Source organism: Pseudorasbora parva, chromosome 4, assembly GCF_024679245.1.
Source record: "Pseudorasbora parva isolate DD20220531a chromosome 4, ASM2467924v1, whole genome shotgun sequence".
NCBI classification, from domain to species: domain Eukaryota; kingdom Metazoa; phylum Chordata; class Actinopteri; order Cypriniformes; family Gobionidae; genus Pseudorasbora; species Pseudorasbora parva.
The window spans coordinates 55398788-55416230 of NC_090175.1; the positions used below are offsets into that span (position 1 = coordinate 55398788).

Genomic DNA, 17443 nt, shown 5'->3' on the forward strand with positions numbered 1-17443 from the left:
TATTTTTCGCTGCATATTACACGTAAACCGTCAAATACACACAAAATAATGTCAAAATGTCGGTCTTGGTGAGTTTTCACGTAAACACAGTCAGTTATATTTTAAGTGAACATAAACAGCTGAGAAAGAAAACAGTATAATAGATCCGTGCTTTAAACTTATTTAACAGGATTGTAAAAATTATTTCATCTATTGAAATAACCTACCTGTCATTTTAATATTCATATTTTAATGATAATTAACCATTTAATAAGCTCTGTTTTGTTTGTGTTTTTATTTTTATTAACACATTTACAGGACAAGCATATTGGCTAAATTATGCATTTATTTATTTATGAAGAGAAAGTTGAACAGGACACTTTTCAGGTTTTATCACGAATATTTGTCCAATAAATCAGAATAAGCTCTGCGCTTTGATACTTTTGATATGAAGGTAATGTCATTTATTTGTCATACAAGATTAACAGCAGTATAAGTTCTTAAAATTACATTTGATTGGTTTATCATTTTGTATGTAGAGAGTACAAAATTCAAATCAGAGTGAGATGTAACTGTGCTTGAATAATATCAGCATGGCACAACTGACTCTGCAGAGTAAAACTCAGTTCTCAACAAACAAACTGTTGCTATTTTATGCAGAACATTTTTACTTTCAATTGATAGTCTTTGTTTTATAATCTTCCTGAAAAGGCTCATTCACACGGTCTGAATGAAGTAATTATTTAAACAAATTCGTCAGAAAAGCCGCTCTTGTATAACAGCGTTCCACTGCACGCCTCAGCGAAACACTATTGAGATTAAAATCGGGGCGTGTTTTAGAGATTGTCACAATTCACACCTTACACGAAACGTTTTACAATGAAATGTTTAGCATGCTATTGTTTTTAATTATTAATATTTTATTTTTTATTTGTGTTTTTGTGTGTGTGTGTCTGTGTAATTTGTATGAATTTCAGACACCAATTTAGTACAAGGGATTATGTAATCAAATGAGATGAAGTTCCTTTACCGACTCTCCATTGTATTAAATATCTTAAGACTCAGCTCAGATTTAATCTGTTCTTCACACATAAGGAAATGTCTCTCATTTACTGGACAAGAAGCAGCTTCTACGTATTTATTGTAAATAAACAACTGTTTAGTCTCCAAGGTGATACAATCTAAGAGAAAAGAAATAAAACGGGATTTCCCAAGCTTCCCGGTTAACTGTATTAGCAGTCCACATCTGTGACATGAAATCACGTGGTGTTTTTCTAGATCTGCTGTGAAGATTGCAGTTAAGAGTTTGATGGTTTGTGTCGAGTGGATTGTTGTAACCAGCATATGCTGGTTAGAGCTGGCTTAAGCTGGTTCTGAGCTGGAGCTAATTTCTTAAACCAGCTCAAGCCAGCTGCCATGCTTCAAAATGTACAGCATATGCTGGTTTTTTCAACAGTCTCCATTTGCTCTTCCTTTTATCTCACTGCACAGCGGTTTCCAGTCTGCCTGAGTGGATTGCGTTTGCGTATTTAATCTCTATTTTCGTAAAAAAAATAATAATGTAAATTTCTACTGTTATTGTCACCGGCACTGCCTGCCACATGTATAGCATAGCCTTCTCTGTCAAGATTTCAGAACCAGAGACAAACATCCAAACTTTAACCGAGGATAATAGGAATGCAAGGACTTTAGAAACTGCTTTGAATGCGACTAGCTTAGAAAACCTTTGTTTTCCAGAGCCAGAGTACCGGACATCAAAGCAAATTTAAGTGCTCGCTAATACTAATTGTAAATTCTCTAAGGTTATTATTAATGTCGGCACTAATGATGTCCGACTTTGCCAGCCAGAGATCACTAAAATTAATATTAAAGATGTGAGTGAACTCGCAACTGCGAGGTTAGACGATGTAATTTGCTCCGTTCCCCTTCCTGTTCGCTGGAATTATGAGATCCAGCAGATTGTCCTCACTCAATGGCTGGTTGTCTAAGTGGTGTCCGCAGAATAACATAAGGTTCATAGACAATTAGAAAATGTTTTGGGCCGATCTGGCCTGTTAATAGCACTTAGGCAGAGTTCTTGAAAATTGAAGCAGGAAGTAGACGGACTGGCTAAACCAACTGTCTACTGGTTCTCTCACGTCACAGAAGTCAGATAAGATCTAACACATATAGACTTTCTCCACTAGGTTTCATCATATAGAGACTGTGTCTGTTTCCCGAAATAGTAAATACAAAAAAACTCCCGAACCCATTTAAGGCTAAAAATGTAATTGATGTTCAACAATACAAACAGATGAAAAAATTATAAGGCTCAGTTTGCTGAATATTCAATCCCTTTCTTCAAAAGCACTAATTAAATTATAGGATTACAGATCATAATCTAGACGTGCTGTTTAAAACCAGACGATTACATAACTTTAAATGAGTCCACCCCCCAAGATTACCATTATAAACCTGAGCCTCGTCTGACAGGAAAATGGGGACGTGTTACTGTAATTTATAGAATATATTCAGTACTACTCAGAGGTCTAAAAATAAATCCTGTTTGACATTTGTGCTGGCTACTGTAGGGCACCATATCGACTTGATCAAAGAATTTGCTGATTTTCTATCAGAGTTAGTACTAGCTGCAGATAAAGTCCTAATTGTTTGTGATTTTAATATCCATGTAGATAATGAAAAAGACATTCTGAATGCTATTGAAGTTAGAAAACATGTATCAGGATCCACTTATTGTCGCAATCATACTTTAGAGCTAATAATGTCACATGGAATCATTGTTGATGCCATTAAAATTTTGCAAAAGAGCGATAAAATCTCAGATCATTATCAAGTCTCCTGTATACTCGATTTAGCCAAGGCAACATCCTGTTACAAATATGGTAGGACTACTGCATCTTAGCACTTCATTTGATACAATCGACCACAATATTTGTTTAAATAGACACGAAAATGATGTTGGCATTAGTGGAATTGCATTGGCATAGTTTAAATCATACTCATCTGACCGTTATCAGTTTGTAGCAGTAAAAGATCATATTGATCACGAGTTCAGTACAGAGTCCCACAAGGCTCAGTGTTAGGACCGTTGCTCTTCACCCTGTACATGCTACGGTTGGGAGATATCATTAGGAAGCATGCTGTAAGTTTTCACTGTTATGCTGATGATACTCAGCTCTATATTTGACTAGGTATTTCCTACTACTTAATTCTGAAAAAGCTGAGTTTCTAATTATTGGACCAAAAACCTCTGCACATAATAACCCAGAATACTGTCTAACACTTGATGTCTGCTCTGTCACTATATTGGTATATGCACCAAACTGTCCTGCAAGTTAAAAAAAAAAATCAGTACAGTGCTAAACGGAAACATAGCGAAAGTTGTTTCATAACCATTACATAACTGGTGCTATTTCATTTTTGCATTCCACTGGTATTGTTTTATTTCCTGATTTCTCATAAGCATGTTTGGTCACTGGTATACAGCTGAAGGAAGTCTTCAGAAACCAGTTCACACAGCTATAGAAAAGGTTGTTCATAAAACAGTCAGACTTATTAAAACATCTGGTACTCTAAAACTATAAAGGGTATTTACCAACTCATATGTCATCAGAAATATTTATGAGCAGAAGAGACTTCTTTCAGAAGAAAGTGTTGACTGGTACTGTATATTATATCACTCCTGTATGGGGTTTCATTTTTATTTTAAGTGTGAGTATTACTCCCTCTTGTGGTTAAATTGGAGCGTTTTCCATGAATTTAGCATTAGCTTGTTGACTATCTCATGAGTGTCCTGCAGTTCCATCATCAGCCACTAGAGGTTGGCAAACGCTTGCCTGAAGTAACAGTGAACCTGAAGCACGAGTTCCTGGATCAACATCTTTGATTTATTCCAATCAAACAAACAAACAGATTTGAGGCACAAGTTTAGAGTTTATGTCAAGTTTAGGTTTTAAGTAACCACATTTTAAGTACTATATAAAATTTAATTGGCTATTTAAGCATTATAAAGATGTTTAGATATTTTAAAACAAATATACAAAATATGACATTAAAAATGACAAAAATACCAAAAACTATGACAAAAATACTTATGAAAAAGTACATACAGTATATATTTTTAAGTAAAGCTAACAGTTAATATAGATTATATTAATAACAATATATTTTTTTATATTTCAACTCATAAAAAAAACATGTCTATTTGCATATTGTATAACTTTATAAATGAAGTTGAAGTTGGTTAAATTCTTTGATGATTAAAGTAATGTTGCCTTGACTGCATCATGCTTTATATTTACCTAATAGGAAAAAAATGATGCACACTTTAAAATTTAACAGAAATAACAAGTAGGCACTGCTGGCCTTTTATTGTCAACTTCCTGTTTGGGATACTCTAATTCTTACCTTGGATACAGTTTAGGATGGATAGTGTGCAAATCTGAACAGTGCTCCTCATGTCTTGTGTTGTGTAGCATGCAGATGGTGTTTTTCACTGGCTGCATGCTTTCCTGTTGTCATGTTTTGTGTGAACATGCACCTAATGAAAACTTATAACGTGACTATTATGTTCATGCCACGTGTGAGCACATGTTCATGGGTTTCTTTGTCCCATGTACTCTCATCGTCTAACCCCGCCCACCTTGTTTCCAGATTATTGGTTCACTTGCCCCACCTGTCGTTTACCCTAGTTTGTTTGCTCCCCATTTAGTCTCCTTGCGTTTGCAGTCCTGTGCTGGATCGTCATATATACAGGTCCTTCTCAAAAAATATGCATATTGTGATAAAGTTCATTGTTTTCCATAATGTAATGATAAAAAATAAACTTTCATATATTTTAGATTCATTGCACACCAACTGAAATATTTCAGGTCTTTTATTGTTTTAATACTGATGATTTTGGCATACAGCTCATGAAAACCCAAAATTCCTATCTAAAAAAAATAGCATATTTCATCCAACCAATAAAAGAAACGTGTTTTTAATACAAAAAAGTCCGCCTTCAAATAATTATGTTCAGTTCTGCACTCAATACTTGGTGGGGAATCCTTTTGCAGAAATGACTGCTTCAGTGCGGCGTGGCATGGAGGCGATCAGCCTGTGGCACTGCTGAGGTGTTCTGGAGGCCCAGGATGCTTCGATAGCGGCCGTAAGCTCATCCAGAGTGTTGGGTCTCGCGTCTCTCAACTTTCTCTTCACAATATCCCACAGATTCTCTATGGGGGTCAGGTCAGGAGAGTTGGCAGGCCAATTGAGCACAGTAATACCATGGTCAGTAAACTATTTACCAGTGGTTTTGGCACTGTGAGCAGGTGCCAGGTCGTGCTGAAAAACCAAATCTTCATCTCCATAAAGCTTTTCAGCAGATGAAAGCATGAAGTGCTCCAAAATCTCCTGATAGCGAGCTGCATTGACCCTGCCCTTGATTAAACACAGTGGACCAACACCAGCAGCTGACATGGCACCCCGACCATCACTGACTGTGGGGACTTGACACTGGACTTCAGGCATTTTGGCATTTCCTTCTCCCCAGTCTTCCTCCAGACTCTGGCACCTTGATTTCCGAATGACATGCAAAATTTGCTTTCATCCGAAAAAAGTACTTTGGACCACTGAGCAACAGTCCAGTGCTGCTTCTCTGTAGCCCATTTCCTGCACACGCCTGTGCGCAGTGACTTGGATGTTTCTACTCCAGACTCAGTCCACTGCTTCCGCAGGTCCCCCAAGGTCTGGAATCGGTCCTTCTCCACTATCTTCCTCAGGGTCCGGTCACCTCTTCTCATTGTGCAGCGTTTTTTACCACACTTTTTCCTTCCCACAGACTTCCCACTGAGGTGCCTTGATACAGCACTCTGGGAACAGCCTATTCGTTCAGAAATGTCTTTCTGTGTCTTACCCTCTCGCTTGAGGGTGTCAATGATGGCCTTCTGGACAGCAGTCAGGTCGGGAGTTTTTAAAAGCCTCAGTAATCTTTTGCAGGTGTTTAGAGTTAATTCGTTGATTCAGATGATTAGGTTAATAGCTCGTTTAGAGAACCTTTTCATGATATGCTAATTTTTTGAGATAGGAATTTTGTTTTTTCATGAGCTGTGTGCCAAAATCATCAGTATTAAAACAAGACCTGAAGTATTTCAGTTGGTGTGCAATGAATCTAAAATATATGAAAGTTTGATTTTTATCATTACATTATGGAAAATAATGAACTTTATGACAATATGCTCTTTTTTTTGAAAAGGACCTATATGTTTCCCTGCTTGTCAAGTCATGTTTGTCCCCCTTGGGGAAGTTTGTTTGTCTTGGTTTATTTTTTATTAAATAAAGCCTATTCCTCCTGCAATTGAGTCCTCGCTGCTTTCCATTCAACAAACCCTGACCAAAATAATTGTTGGTATCTTGGATGAGTGATAAAACATCTTCAAGTAGGTCATTAGAGGCCAGAGGTCATAGATCTTCTTAATATCGTATTTGTCATTAGGATACTATGTTTAATAACTGGTTTAATAACTTTTATATGAAGTTATTTGAATAATGATCTTCAAATTCACAATTCAACTCACAGAAATTAAACAAAAAAATAAAAAAAATAAAAATTTCAATTATTCCACATAGAGTCAAAAGGCGCAAGTCCAAGTGAAGTCACGAGTCATTGATGTTAAAGTCCAAGTCGAGTTGCAAGTCTTTGTACATTTTGTCGAGTCAAGTCCGAAGTCATCAAATTCATGACTCGAGTCCAAGTCACATGACTTGAGTCCACATCTCTGCCAACGACATGTTTGCATGCACCTGTGAGCGCGAGCGCAGCGCGGCTGTGACGTCAATGTCGCGGCCGCGATCACAGCCGCATGCAGGGATCGGCTCAAAATTGGCGACACGTGTGACTGATGTGACTGAAAATCAGCCAATTCCGATCCCTGGCCGATAAATCGGTGCATCTCTAGGTGTGGTGTGCCCACTGGCACCATTGAATTTTGGCTGCTGTCACATAATCCAATGGATGCTGTACACTGGTGGTGGTTGAGGAGAGACATTGATTGTAAAGCACTTTGGATGTACAGTAGTATGGGATTAGCGCTATATAAATACCTTTCATAAATTCAAAATACCAGTCATGGGATCAATATGTGGTCAAGGCCATATGCAGAACACAGAAAACAATATTTTACCTTATCTCTATTTTCTTTATTGTACTTGAATTCTTTGTTGTAGACTTGCTGACTGTAAGCTCACTGGTCAGTGCCCTGAAAGTTTGTCTTCTTCTCTACAATCATCACACTCCTCACTGAGAGAGCTGGACCTGAGTCCAGGATGGAGATGGACAGAAACTGTTACTGGTATCTGCCCTGCTCCTTCAACACTGTGACATTGAGTAAAACTCTGAGAAACTCAGTAACTCCAAGAAAAAACTGGGCCCAGATAGCAGGTCATGCTCATTACTGAGCCCTGACACCTAGCAATGCCCAAACCACCCAGAACAATCTGGACACGTCAGAGCAAAAACACTTCAGCGATTAGCATATGGCTTTGTATCAGTAGAAACCCTGGAGTATATTCAAATGATTGTGCTTTCCCCCCTCATATCCCCCTGAGACAAGAGATTTATGCATTTTATTTCTGGAAAAATTCCTCCTATGATGCAAATTGACGATATTTGCATCATAGGAGGAATGTTTGGCCAAAGGCTAAAGACTACAGCCAGCAGAGGGAGCCATTTCCGCATTTTTTGAACCCGCTCATGGGGGATGGAGATCACACTCACAGCTCAGCTCGCAGCTACAGGCACTCATTTAAACAGAGCTATGGTGAGCAATGTAAGTCTTTAAACTTCTTTCTGGAAACTCCTTTTCATAGAAAATTCATTTCTATGAAAGTTAAGCTTGCAAAGGCATGAACTGAAACGTGCCAGACTGAACTCACGTTGTCAATGAATGCCGCAAGTGTAGTCGCGATTACCTCAGCTCTCATCACGAGAGCTCAGCTCATTTATCTCACTCCTGCAGTTAGTGCTCAGTGCTGTGATACTCGCGCGGCGACTCACTCATTATATTGAACACACACGTTCAGTTTTTAATTGTAGTGTCTTCTCCAACTCAGTCACAGGAATCCAGTAGTGGTGGCTTTGGGAATGGCCTCACAGGGCAGTGGAGCATTCTGGGAATTGTAGTCTTTCATTCCTATGAGACAAAAATACATTTTCTGTCTTTTCTCAGTCTAGAAGGCACCAAATTCAAAAATAATTTCACATTTCTACTACATTGATGACCCAGTTTAAATACAGATTCATCTTCCCAGCGCTGAAGTACCCCTTTAAAACACCAGTAACACTTCCAGAATTATCCATTAGTTAAGCGTAAATACACTAGCAATACATGATGAACCTTAACATATAGTTAACCAACAACTTTATAAGACATTAATTGCCACATATTCAGTGTTCCTTAAAATGTTTATGTAGGACAAACACCGTTGTTTTGTTTTCTATTTTATTTTTCAATCCCTCGCGCACACACACTGTGGATGTGCTTAGGTCTGTAACTGTGTTTCTTTTTCTTCGCACTTGATGATTTTCTCGGGTTTTCTTCTGTTTCTTGCTCTGTGTCTTTACTTTGTATTGGTGGATTTTTTCTTCTTCAGGACTTCATTTTGGCTGCCTGCTTGTGTGTCCTTTAGCTGTTGTTTTCCTTGCTCAAGATCCCGATTGAGGACTGCCAGCTGCTTTAGGAACTCTGTGTCAGGCTTGATGTATCTCACCTTGATGAGATTATCAATGGCATCCTCCACAGTCATGTTATGGTGGATCATGAGGTATGCCAGAAAAAATGTAGGGGCGTAGCTGACACCGTCTGTGCAGTGAATGAACACCTTATCTGTGGAAATAAAAACAGACACAAGTTAAAAAAAGTCGCAAACAATTTGTCACTCCAGAACGCTTGATAAAAGATCTTACTTTCTGTGCTTTTCTTGGCCTTCTGGATGAATTTGGCAGCTTTGTAGAGGTATTCACTGATGTCTGAACCTTGCGATGCAGGCAAGCCACAATAAGAGATGTTCATTCCTTTGTAATAACTCGCCCCTGTATTAACGGCTTCTCTCAGGTCTTTCTCCCATGGCACTCCCAACAACACCCTCAGTTTGGTCTTCACTGCAGCCACATTCAGGACGTGAGTAATACCCAGCTCCTTCAGTCTCATTCGGTCTTTTGCTATCTCTCTGCACAAGAACACAACAGCCTAGATTAGCCTTTCACTAAAGAGGATTTACAATGTAGAAATATACCCTGTTCATTCATGGTGTATATTAGTGGAAATGTGTTGTAGACTTACTCATTTCCAATGAAGATGTTGTTCCAGACCGCAGTGACAGGTCTATGACGCTGTGTGCAGCCCTTCATTCGCTTCTCTAAGAGTAAACAGTGCTCTTCTGGAGATTGTTCCTGCTTAGAAGGTTTTGGCACAGAACTGCTTGGACCTGGGAGACGCAAGTCATCTGAATCAAACAGATCCAATTCAGGTTTGGTCTCTGGGACACACAGGGGCTCAGCCGGATCCAACGGGAAATACTTCTTCAAGAAAGCACTCAATTTCATTTCTTTTTCAGGAGAAGCATCCATGCCATCACTGACGTTAACCTCCCGAACTTCTGCAGACACAGGTTTACTCTCAGGAACGATTGCATCTGGGACACACGGGGGCTCAGACGGATCCAACGGGAAATACTTCTTCAAGAAAGCACTCATTTTCTTCACTTTAGTACTTTCTGAAAAAAGAAGAACACAAATATGTTATTAGAAACATCACTTACCACAGATCAAAAATTAATTATTAGTCCAACTTGAAAGAAATTTCATTTTTCATTTGTTTTGCACACACACAGTTCAGTCATTTACGGGAATGATGACCGCATTTACAAAAACTATACACAGTGTGTACGGAACAACTTCTTGTTAAATTACATTAAATGCGGTCGTCACTCCTGAAACTTCACAGTGTGTGTGTGGACATTGTAATGTTGCGTCTCAAATGCTCTGTTGACATTCACCTCTTTTTGGGCTGTTCTTTTTGTTCCCTGCCCAGCCGACGCTAACCAGATTCACTTCAGGTTCAGGAGTTGGCTCTGGAACAGCCGTATCAATCCAAAACAGCATTGGGAAGAATCCACTCATTTTTCTGGCCATCCACTCTGTGGTACTTTCTGAAAAACAAATAATATGTTATTAGAAAAATCTCAAACCACAGATTAGACATGAATTATTAGTCTGAAAAGACTTTACTGTTTGCATCTTATTCGTTCTGTACACAGTTCAGTAATTTACGGGAGTGACAACAGCATTTACAAAAAACTATACGCAGTGTCGGAACTGAACTGAAAAACTAGTTGTTAATGATGTACGTTGAGAGATGATAGATGATAAGACCAGAGATGTATCTCGTCTGTATGTGCGGTGCAAGAAATCACAGGGAAAGTGGTATGAGCCTTGACTAATTCGTGTTGCCAAATCTTGCAAGCAAATCAGCTGAAACACCCGTGAAAAAAACGAAATAAATGAAATACTGCAACCCACACCAGTACACATTAATAACGGCATAAACTCGATTGCTGAATGAGCCAAGCTTAAATAAAATAAAATAAAAACTGCTTATAATAAGTGAACATGGCAACACTGCAAGAATGCGCTCTGTGAAGTTTCAGGAGCGAGTCGTGGTCGGTACACACGTGGAATGATCATTTTGGGGACTCACTCCTGCATTTAAATGCATTTATCAATCCTGAAACTTCACAGTGTGTGCGTAGACATGGTAATGTTGACTCTAAAATGCTCTGTTGACATTCACCTCCTGGGCCGTTCATTTGAGGAGAAGCCTTCATGCCATCACTGCCATCCACCTTCTGATCTTCTGCAGACACAGGTTCAGTCTCCGGGACAAACGTGGGCTCAGACGGATCCACTGGAAAATATTTTTGGAAGAAAGCACTCATTTTCTTCATTTTTTCAGAATCCATATCACCACTGACGTTAACATCCTGACCTTCTACAGACACAGGTTCAGTCTCAGGAACGTTTGCATCTGGGACACACGATTCCTTGGGTTCGACCAGATCCATGTCAGGTTCCGTCTCAGGATCACACAAAGGCTCAGCCGAACTGACCGGAAAACACTTTAGGAAGAAGGAACTTATTTTCTTCATCACTTTAGTAAAAAAGAAGAAGAAACAAATATGTTATTAGAAACATCACTAACCACAGATCAAAAATTAATGAATAGTCCAGCTTGAGAGAAATTTCCGTTTGCATCTTATTCTTTCTGTTCACACAGTTCAGTAATTTATGGGAGTCACGGCCGCATCTACAAAAACTATATGCAGTGTGTATGGAACAGAACTGATAGTTGTTAATGACGTTAAATGTGGTCGTCACTCCTGAAACTTTACAGTGTGTGTGTGGCCATTGTAATGTTGCGTCTCAAATGCTCTGTTGACATTCACCTCTTTTTGGGCAGTTCTCTTCGTTCTCTGGCCCTTCTTCTGGCCAGCGGACAGTAACCAGATTCACTTCAGGTTCAGGTTCAGGAGCCGGAGCCCTCCAAAAAAGTGTTTGGATGAATCCACTCATTTTTCTCGCCATCCACTCCGTGGTACTTTCTGAAATTAAATAAGATGTTATTAGAAACATTTCAAACCACAGATTAGACATTAATTATTAGTCTGACTGGAAAGACATTTCTCTATTGTGAGTTTGCGTTCTACATTTCTGACTTTTTTCTCAGAACTGCGAGATTTAAACTCACAATTGCATGCTTTAAAGTCAGTGTGAGATAAGTCACAATTACCTTTTTGCATTTTTTTTTAATAAAGTCTCAATTCTGAGAAAAATCATTAGTCTTTTCCCCCTCAAAATTGGATATTATAACTCGCAACTGCATTATGTCTCACACTTCTCAGAAAATAATTATTGAATTGTTTTTATGATCCCAGATCCCTCTTATTTTGTTAAAAAATTAAATTAAATGCATATTCTGCAAGGGGTATGAAACTTATGAGCAGGATCTTAGGCTGCTTTTGCAGACCGTCAGAGTCTGAGAATCACTGAGAGTTAGTCGTTAAGTGTGTCCCCGTCCCTTACCTGGACCCATCCTATTCCTATCTGATCACTACCCTTCCTTCACGATTCCCTGGCACACCGAGAACACCAGATTGGATCTCTGTTTGTTTGACACTTTATTCCCCATTTTGAACAATTCATTATTATTTATGTTAATAAACCCCTCTTTGACGCCTGACGCCACACCCACTGTCTGTAGTTTGCTTCACCCACCACAACAATAAAACCACAATCATTGAAATACATAATGAAGAGCTATACACTATGAAGAAACTAAATAAAATATCAAATATCAAAAACCCAAACTACACAAAAGACATCACTGAATACTAAAAGCACGTCTGCAGTTCTCAGAGGACATTTGAAAACAGACACACATTCAGATGTGCTAATATCAATTGGCAAACTATTCCATAATTTCTGAGCCCTCACTGCAGATCTCCTTTAGTTTTATATCTAGTTCTTGGAACATCCAGCAGCTCGTTAAAGGATAACCTCAGACATCTCCCTGCTTCATAAGGTCCCAGGAGCTCAGTTAAATATATCAGCAATCAAATCTTAAAATCAACCCTTGAATAAACAGGCACCCAAATCAATACAAATCATGTAGGCTATTCATTTAAGCTGAAATGATCTCATGAAAACAGTTATTGTTATAAGTTGTGCTCATCATCATGATTACAGTAAGTTATATAAAGTTGTGAGAGGTGCATGTTGAGCATTCACCTGTCGGGCTGTCCTCAGGGGTTGTACAGATACAGGCTGGGCGCTTCATCATATCGATGTCGATATGCAGATCCTCGCCCTCTAAAGCGGCGCGACTGACTGACAGGCACTCATCCGAGTCCACCTGCAGCTGTGCGGTTAGGTCGCCCGGTGAGCACCCGAGAAGCTCGTAGATGCCGTCGGTGACCATAAAGTCCACCTGCACATTCTCCTCATCCGGGACCCAGACACTGTCAATGCAGTACAGCTCGCCGTTCACATACACCTCCAGAGACACCTCTCTGCAGTTTGTGTTTGAAGACATTTCGTATGCTAATTAAAATCAGATCCAAACGAAAACGGGTGATATCGATGCACAAAACTGTGTGTGATGCAGTGAGAGTCTATAATCTGTGGTGATGCTGCTTGTAAAGTTGTTTCTAAAGTATCGGTAGGTTATTTGCTGTAAGATATCGGTAGTCAGAAGATGTGTGTCGCTCAAAATCGCTCGGATTATCGCTGTTCTAAAGGAACCGCGGGTGAGTGTTTATAGTAAGTGTTTATCTGTGACGCGATGCTGTCTGTGACGCAATCATACACGACGCTCCATGGTTACCATAGTAACGGATTGATTGAAAGTAGCAGCTTCTCAGAGGTTTAATGTTGTCGCTGACTCACTCATGATCTTATTATTAATATAAAATTAATAATTTAACAATTTACTGTACTTAGATTATATTTACTGACTCGATTTCAATCACTTAATTCTTCTGTTGAGTTGTCCTTCCTTGCGAGCTGAACGCCAAATCAAACAATGCGAATCCAGCCATCACATATTCATTATAATTAATTCATAATTCACCATATTACATATTCATCAATATTTAATGTTTGTTTTAACAAATCTAGCAAGTTTTTACGATTACAGCATTAGTTCAGAGAAGTTTTCTTTAAGAAAATTTGCCATTTATTGTACCTGATATGCATAAAAATGATCAAATTGTGGATTTTGTGTCAATACCGAGCCCTCCTAAATATATTTTGCAGCATCATTCTTGCTGTTTAAAGGACTCTCTTCCAGTGATCTATAAAATATCACCAAAATGAATGCATCAGTCTCAATTAAGTTAAATGATATTTCTTCATTACATACTATAAAATAGATCTATAACCTTACAGCATTTAAAGTCACAAATACCTGTCAGAATAAAGGGTTTTACTGCAGATTTTTGCTGTTTCGAACTGAATTAAATCCAGAGTTTTCATGCACGAGCATGAATATAAAATTTGATCATAAACTTCAGACATGGTGTGGATGATCATTTATTAATTTTTCTTTGAATAAATAGTTATAACATTTATTAAAACGTCTCAAGAAGACTTACCTATTTTAAAGTACATTTTAACATACATATTTAAATCCCTGATCCTCAGATAGAGAATCAATCAACAATTTAATTACCGACACAAAGAGTAAAGCTGTTTATTCTTCATTAAAGTATCGACAATAGTGTAAAGAACTTCAAAGCACAAAAAGTAGCATTAAAACTAAAATAATAATTCATAAGTTCTGAATGCCCAAAATAACGAATGTCCCATATCCATGTGAAACGACAACCAGTTAAACATAAAATTACAAATAATACATAAGAAATCAGCAATCGAAATGTACATATTCAACATGATCTGTATTAGAGAATCAAGGCTTTCTGTAATATCACTTGAGCCTAACACTTCACCACCATAAGTGAGCAAGAGACACTACTCTACTGATTCTGAAACATGTACGACGCTCAATTTAACCACTAAAGCAAATACTACGACAGAACTGACACTACCATATCGACAAAGACAACGTGAGGATACACTTCTGAGGCCAGTGGCACAAAAATGGTTTAACTGAGTAAAGGCGATGAGTTTTCAATCTAAACAGACAGCTGTTTAGGTCTGAAATAAAGTGCACTCACAAAATCCTGACACACTACAGCACATAAACACTTTAAACATTTATCATGCATGACAATGCCACAACACTGAGGTGAACATTAGAAAGAGAACGGCTCTACGGGCTCGCATGCCACACACAAGTACAAACAAGGTTGCACGGTAAAGATTTCTTCATGATGAAGTAAAGGGATAGAGAAATGCCTTCCATGAGAGAATTATCCATATTAATATTGTATATACTTCTATTTTCTCAAATGCAAGGCAATTGCAATGATAGTTCCCTCTGAACTTTCGGCTGATATTTGAGCTAGTATCACTACAGAAATGTTCAACCAGATTGTCACACACACACACACACACACACACACACACACACACACACACACACACACACACACACACACACACACACACACACACACACACACACACACACACACACACACACACACACACACACACACACACACACACACGTTGGTCTATGTGGTTTACAGGGACTCTTCATAGGCGTAATGGTTTTTATACTGTACAAACCGTATTTTCTATCCCCTTACACTGCCCCTGCCCCTAAACCTACCCATCACAGGAAACATTCTGCATTTTTACTTTCTCAAAAAAACATCATTTAGTATGTTTTTAAGGCCATTTGAATTATGAGGACATTTGATATGTCCTCATAAACCACCTTTATAGTGTAATACTAATACCCATGTAGTTATACAAATTTGTGTCCTCATAAACCACATAAACAGGCTCACACACACACACACACACACACACACACACACACCACACACACCACACACACCACACACACATACACACACACACACACACAATACGGTAAGAAATTAAACTAGATATTATGCCACAGTATTTGTCCTGGACACATCACTTCAGGTCACCGGCATCACCCTGGATGGTCTTCTTGATGCGCAGAGCATGGTGGTCTGCTACTGGTCGAGACAGGAGATCGAATCAAACTCCTTCACCTGGAGGACGTCAGCACAAGATTTAGAGATCAAAGTGAGCCAAAACTCATGAGAAAAACAAATGAACTGCACCTGATTCACTGCAAAAAATGCTCTTCACAATTCTGGGTAAAAAATAACCCAATGTTGGGTCAAATATGGACTAACTCAGCGATTGGGTTGTCTTAAGCAAATATTTAACCCAACCGCAAGATTAAAACAACCCAATTGCTGGGTTAGTCTTTCTGTCTTTCGGATGCGACAATAACCCGAGGACATTAAACTGTGGTCATTAAAAATCCCAGGATGTCTTTCGGAAAAAGAGTAGGGGTGTAACCCCGGCATCCTGGCCAAATTTGCCCACTGGCCTCGGTCCATCATGGCCTCCTAATCATCCCCATATCCTGATTGGCTTCATCACTCGGTCTCCTCTCCACCAATCAGCTGGTGTGTGGTGAGCGTTCTGGCGCAATATGGCTGCAATATGATCATCCAGGTGGTGCTGCACATTGGTGGTGGTTGAGGAGATTCCCCCCTTCAATGTAAAGCGCTTTGAGTGCCTTGAAAAGCGCTATATATATCGAATACATTATTATAGTCCATATTCGACCTAACATTGAGTTAAAACAACCCAGCATTTTTTTAGAGTGTACTTAGTGTTTTGCCCTGGTTCCAGTCCAAATGTGTACAAATTCTTAAATCAAGATGCATTTACTGAAGTAGTAAAATTCCTTAAAATATTATGTCTGGAAATTAACTTAAAACAAGCAAAAACGTCTGCAATTGGTTAGAAAAATAATCTTCGTTCTGTTTTAAACTGTGGTTAATACATTAATATTCTATATACAAAAAGTGAGTTCTTCATTAATTGTCACTGTAATTTACAGTGTTATTGGCTTAATGTATTTGTAAAATCCCCATAAAACTCAGAAACCCAATGTGTGTGTGTACACTTAATTTATTGGTAAAAACTTTCAGGAATTCTTACTATTGTAATTAATGTCCAATAAAATCTGCTTTAAAGCACTTTATTAATAATATTTTCCATTTTTTATGTGACCTAATCTAAAGTGAGAACTATTGGGGTTAATAAGTTGTTAACAAAGCATCATCCAACTCTACATATGAGCTTACTAAAAATAACTGTTAATTACAGTGACAAAGAAGGAAGAACTCACTTTTTGTTATAGTCTATTAACGTATTAACTACAGTTTATAAACAATTAATTAGTGGCAAACGAATCGTTTTCGAAAGATTAATAAGTGCTTTGTTACAGCATACTTATTATTATAAAGTGTGTCACACCTTTTTTGCAATTATTTCTCAAGAAAGTCAATTTTCAAAAATAGTATTTTCACCTAAGCGAATGAACACAACAGCAACAGTGTAAAATGTAACATACAAAAATTTCAGTATCACCATTTTTCCTTACTTTTTTTCTGTGAAGAATATTTGCATAATCTGAAATATCTATAAAGAACCGTTTTGTTAAATGGAAAGTTTCCAGAGCTTAAAGGTTCTTCATGAAACCATCAATGCCAATAAAGGACCTTTATATGTAAGAGTGTACAGCATTATCAACTTATAAACTTACGGCTTCAGTGAATGCCTCGCTGTTCTGCTCCTCATGAGCCTCCAATAGTTTCTGTGCAGGAAGACGAAGTGCAAAAACTGCAATATATGACAACCACATTACTGCACTCAGTATACATACTGGCTGATTGCCTTTTACTTTTTCTA

General features: G+C 38.3%; 1 protein-coding gene across 2 annotated transcripts; it reads right to left on the reverse strand.

Moving 5' to 3' along the window:
- Positions 1-8041: 8041 nt before the first annotated feature.
- On the reverse strand, positions 8042-13382 carry LOC137074176 (uncharacterized). 2 transcript variants are annotated; one of them, XM_067442861.1, is made up of 8 exons: positions 12803-13382; positions 11461-11616; positions 11004-11165; positions 10809-10922; positions 10015-10167; positions 9300-9732; positions 8924-9186; positions 8042-8843 (listed from the first exon to the last, which is right to left on the reverse strand). In XM_067442861.1, exons 1-8 carry the CDS (start codon positions 13104-13106, stop codon positions 8578-8580), a joined length of 1851 nt encoding a protein of 616 aa, XP_067298962.1. In that variant the 5' UTR covers positions 13107-13382; the 3' UTR covers positions 8042-8577. The 2 variants fall into 2 exon arrangements, with proteins under 2 accessions (XP_067298962.1, XP_067298961.1); XM_067442860.1 differs by having other exon boundaries at positions 10809-11165.
- Positions 13383-17443: the final 4061 nt, after the last annotated feature.

Coding starts and splice junctions, on each gene's coding strand:
- LOC137074176 (XM_067442860.1), bottom strand. CDS start 13,106: ATGTCTTCAAACACAAACTGCAGAGAGGTGTCTCTGGAGGTGTATGTG. Junction 11,166..11,460: donor AGAGAACTGCCCAAAAAGAG/GTGAATGTCAAC, acceptor TTTTTACTAAAG/TGATGAAGAAAATAAGTTCC. Junction 9,187..9,299: donor AACATCTTCATTGGAAATGA/GTAAGTCTACAA, acceptor GTTCTTGTGCAG/AGAGATAGCAAAAGACCGAA.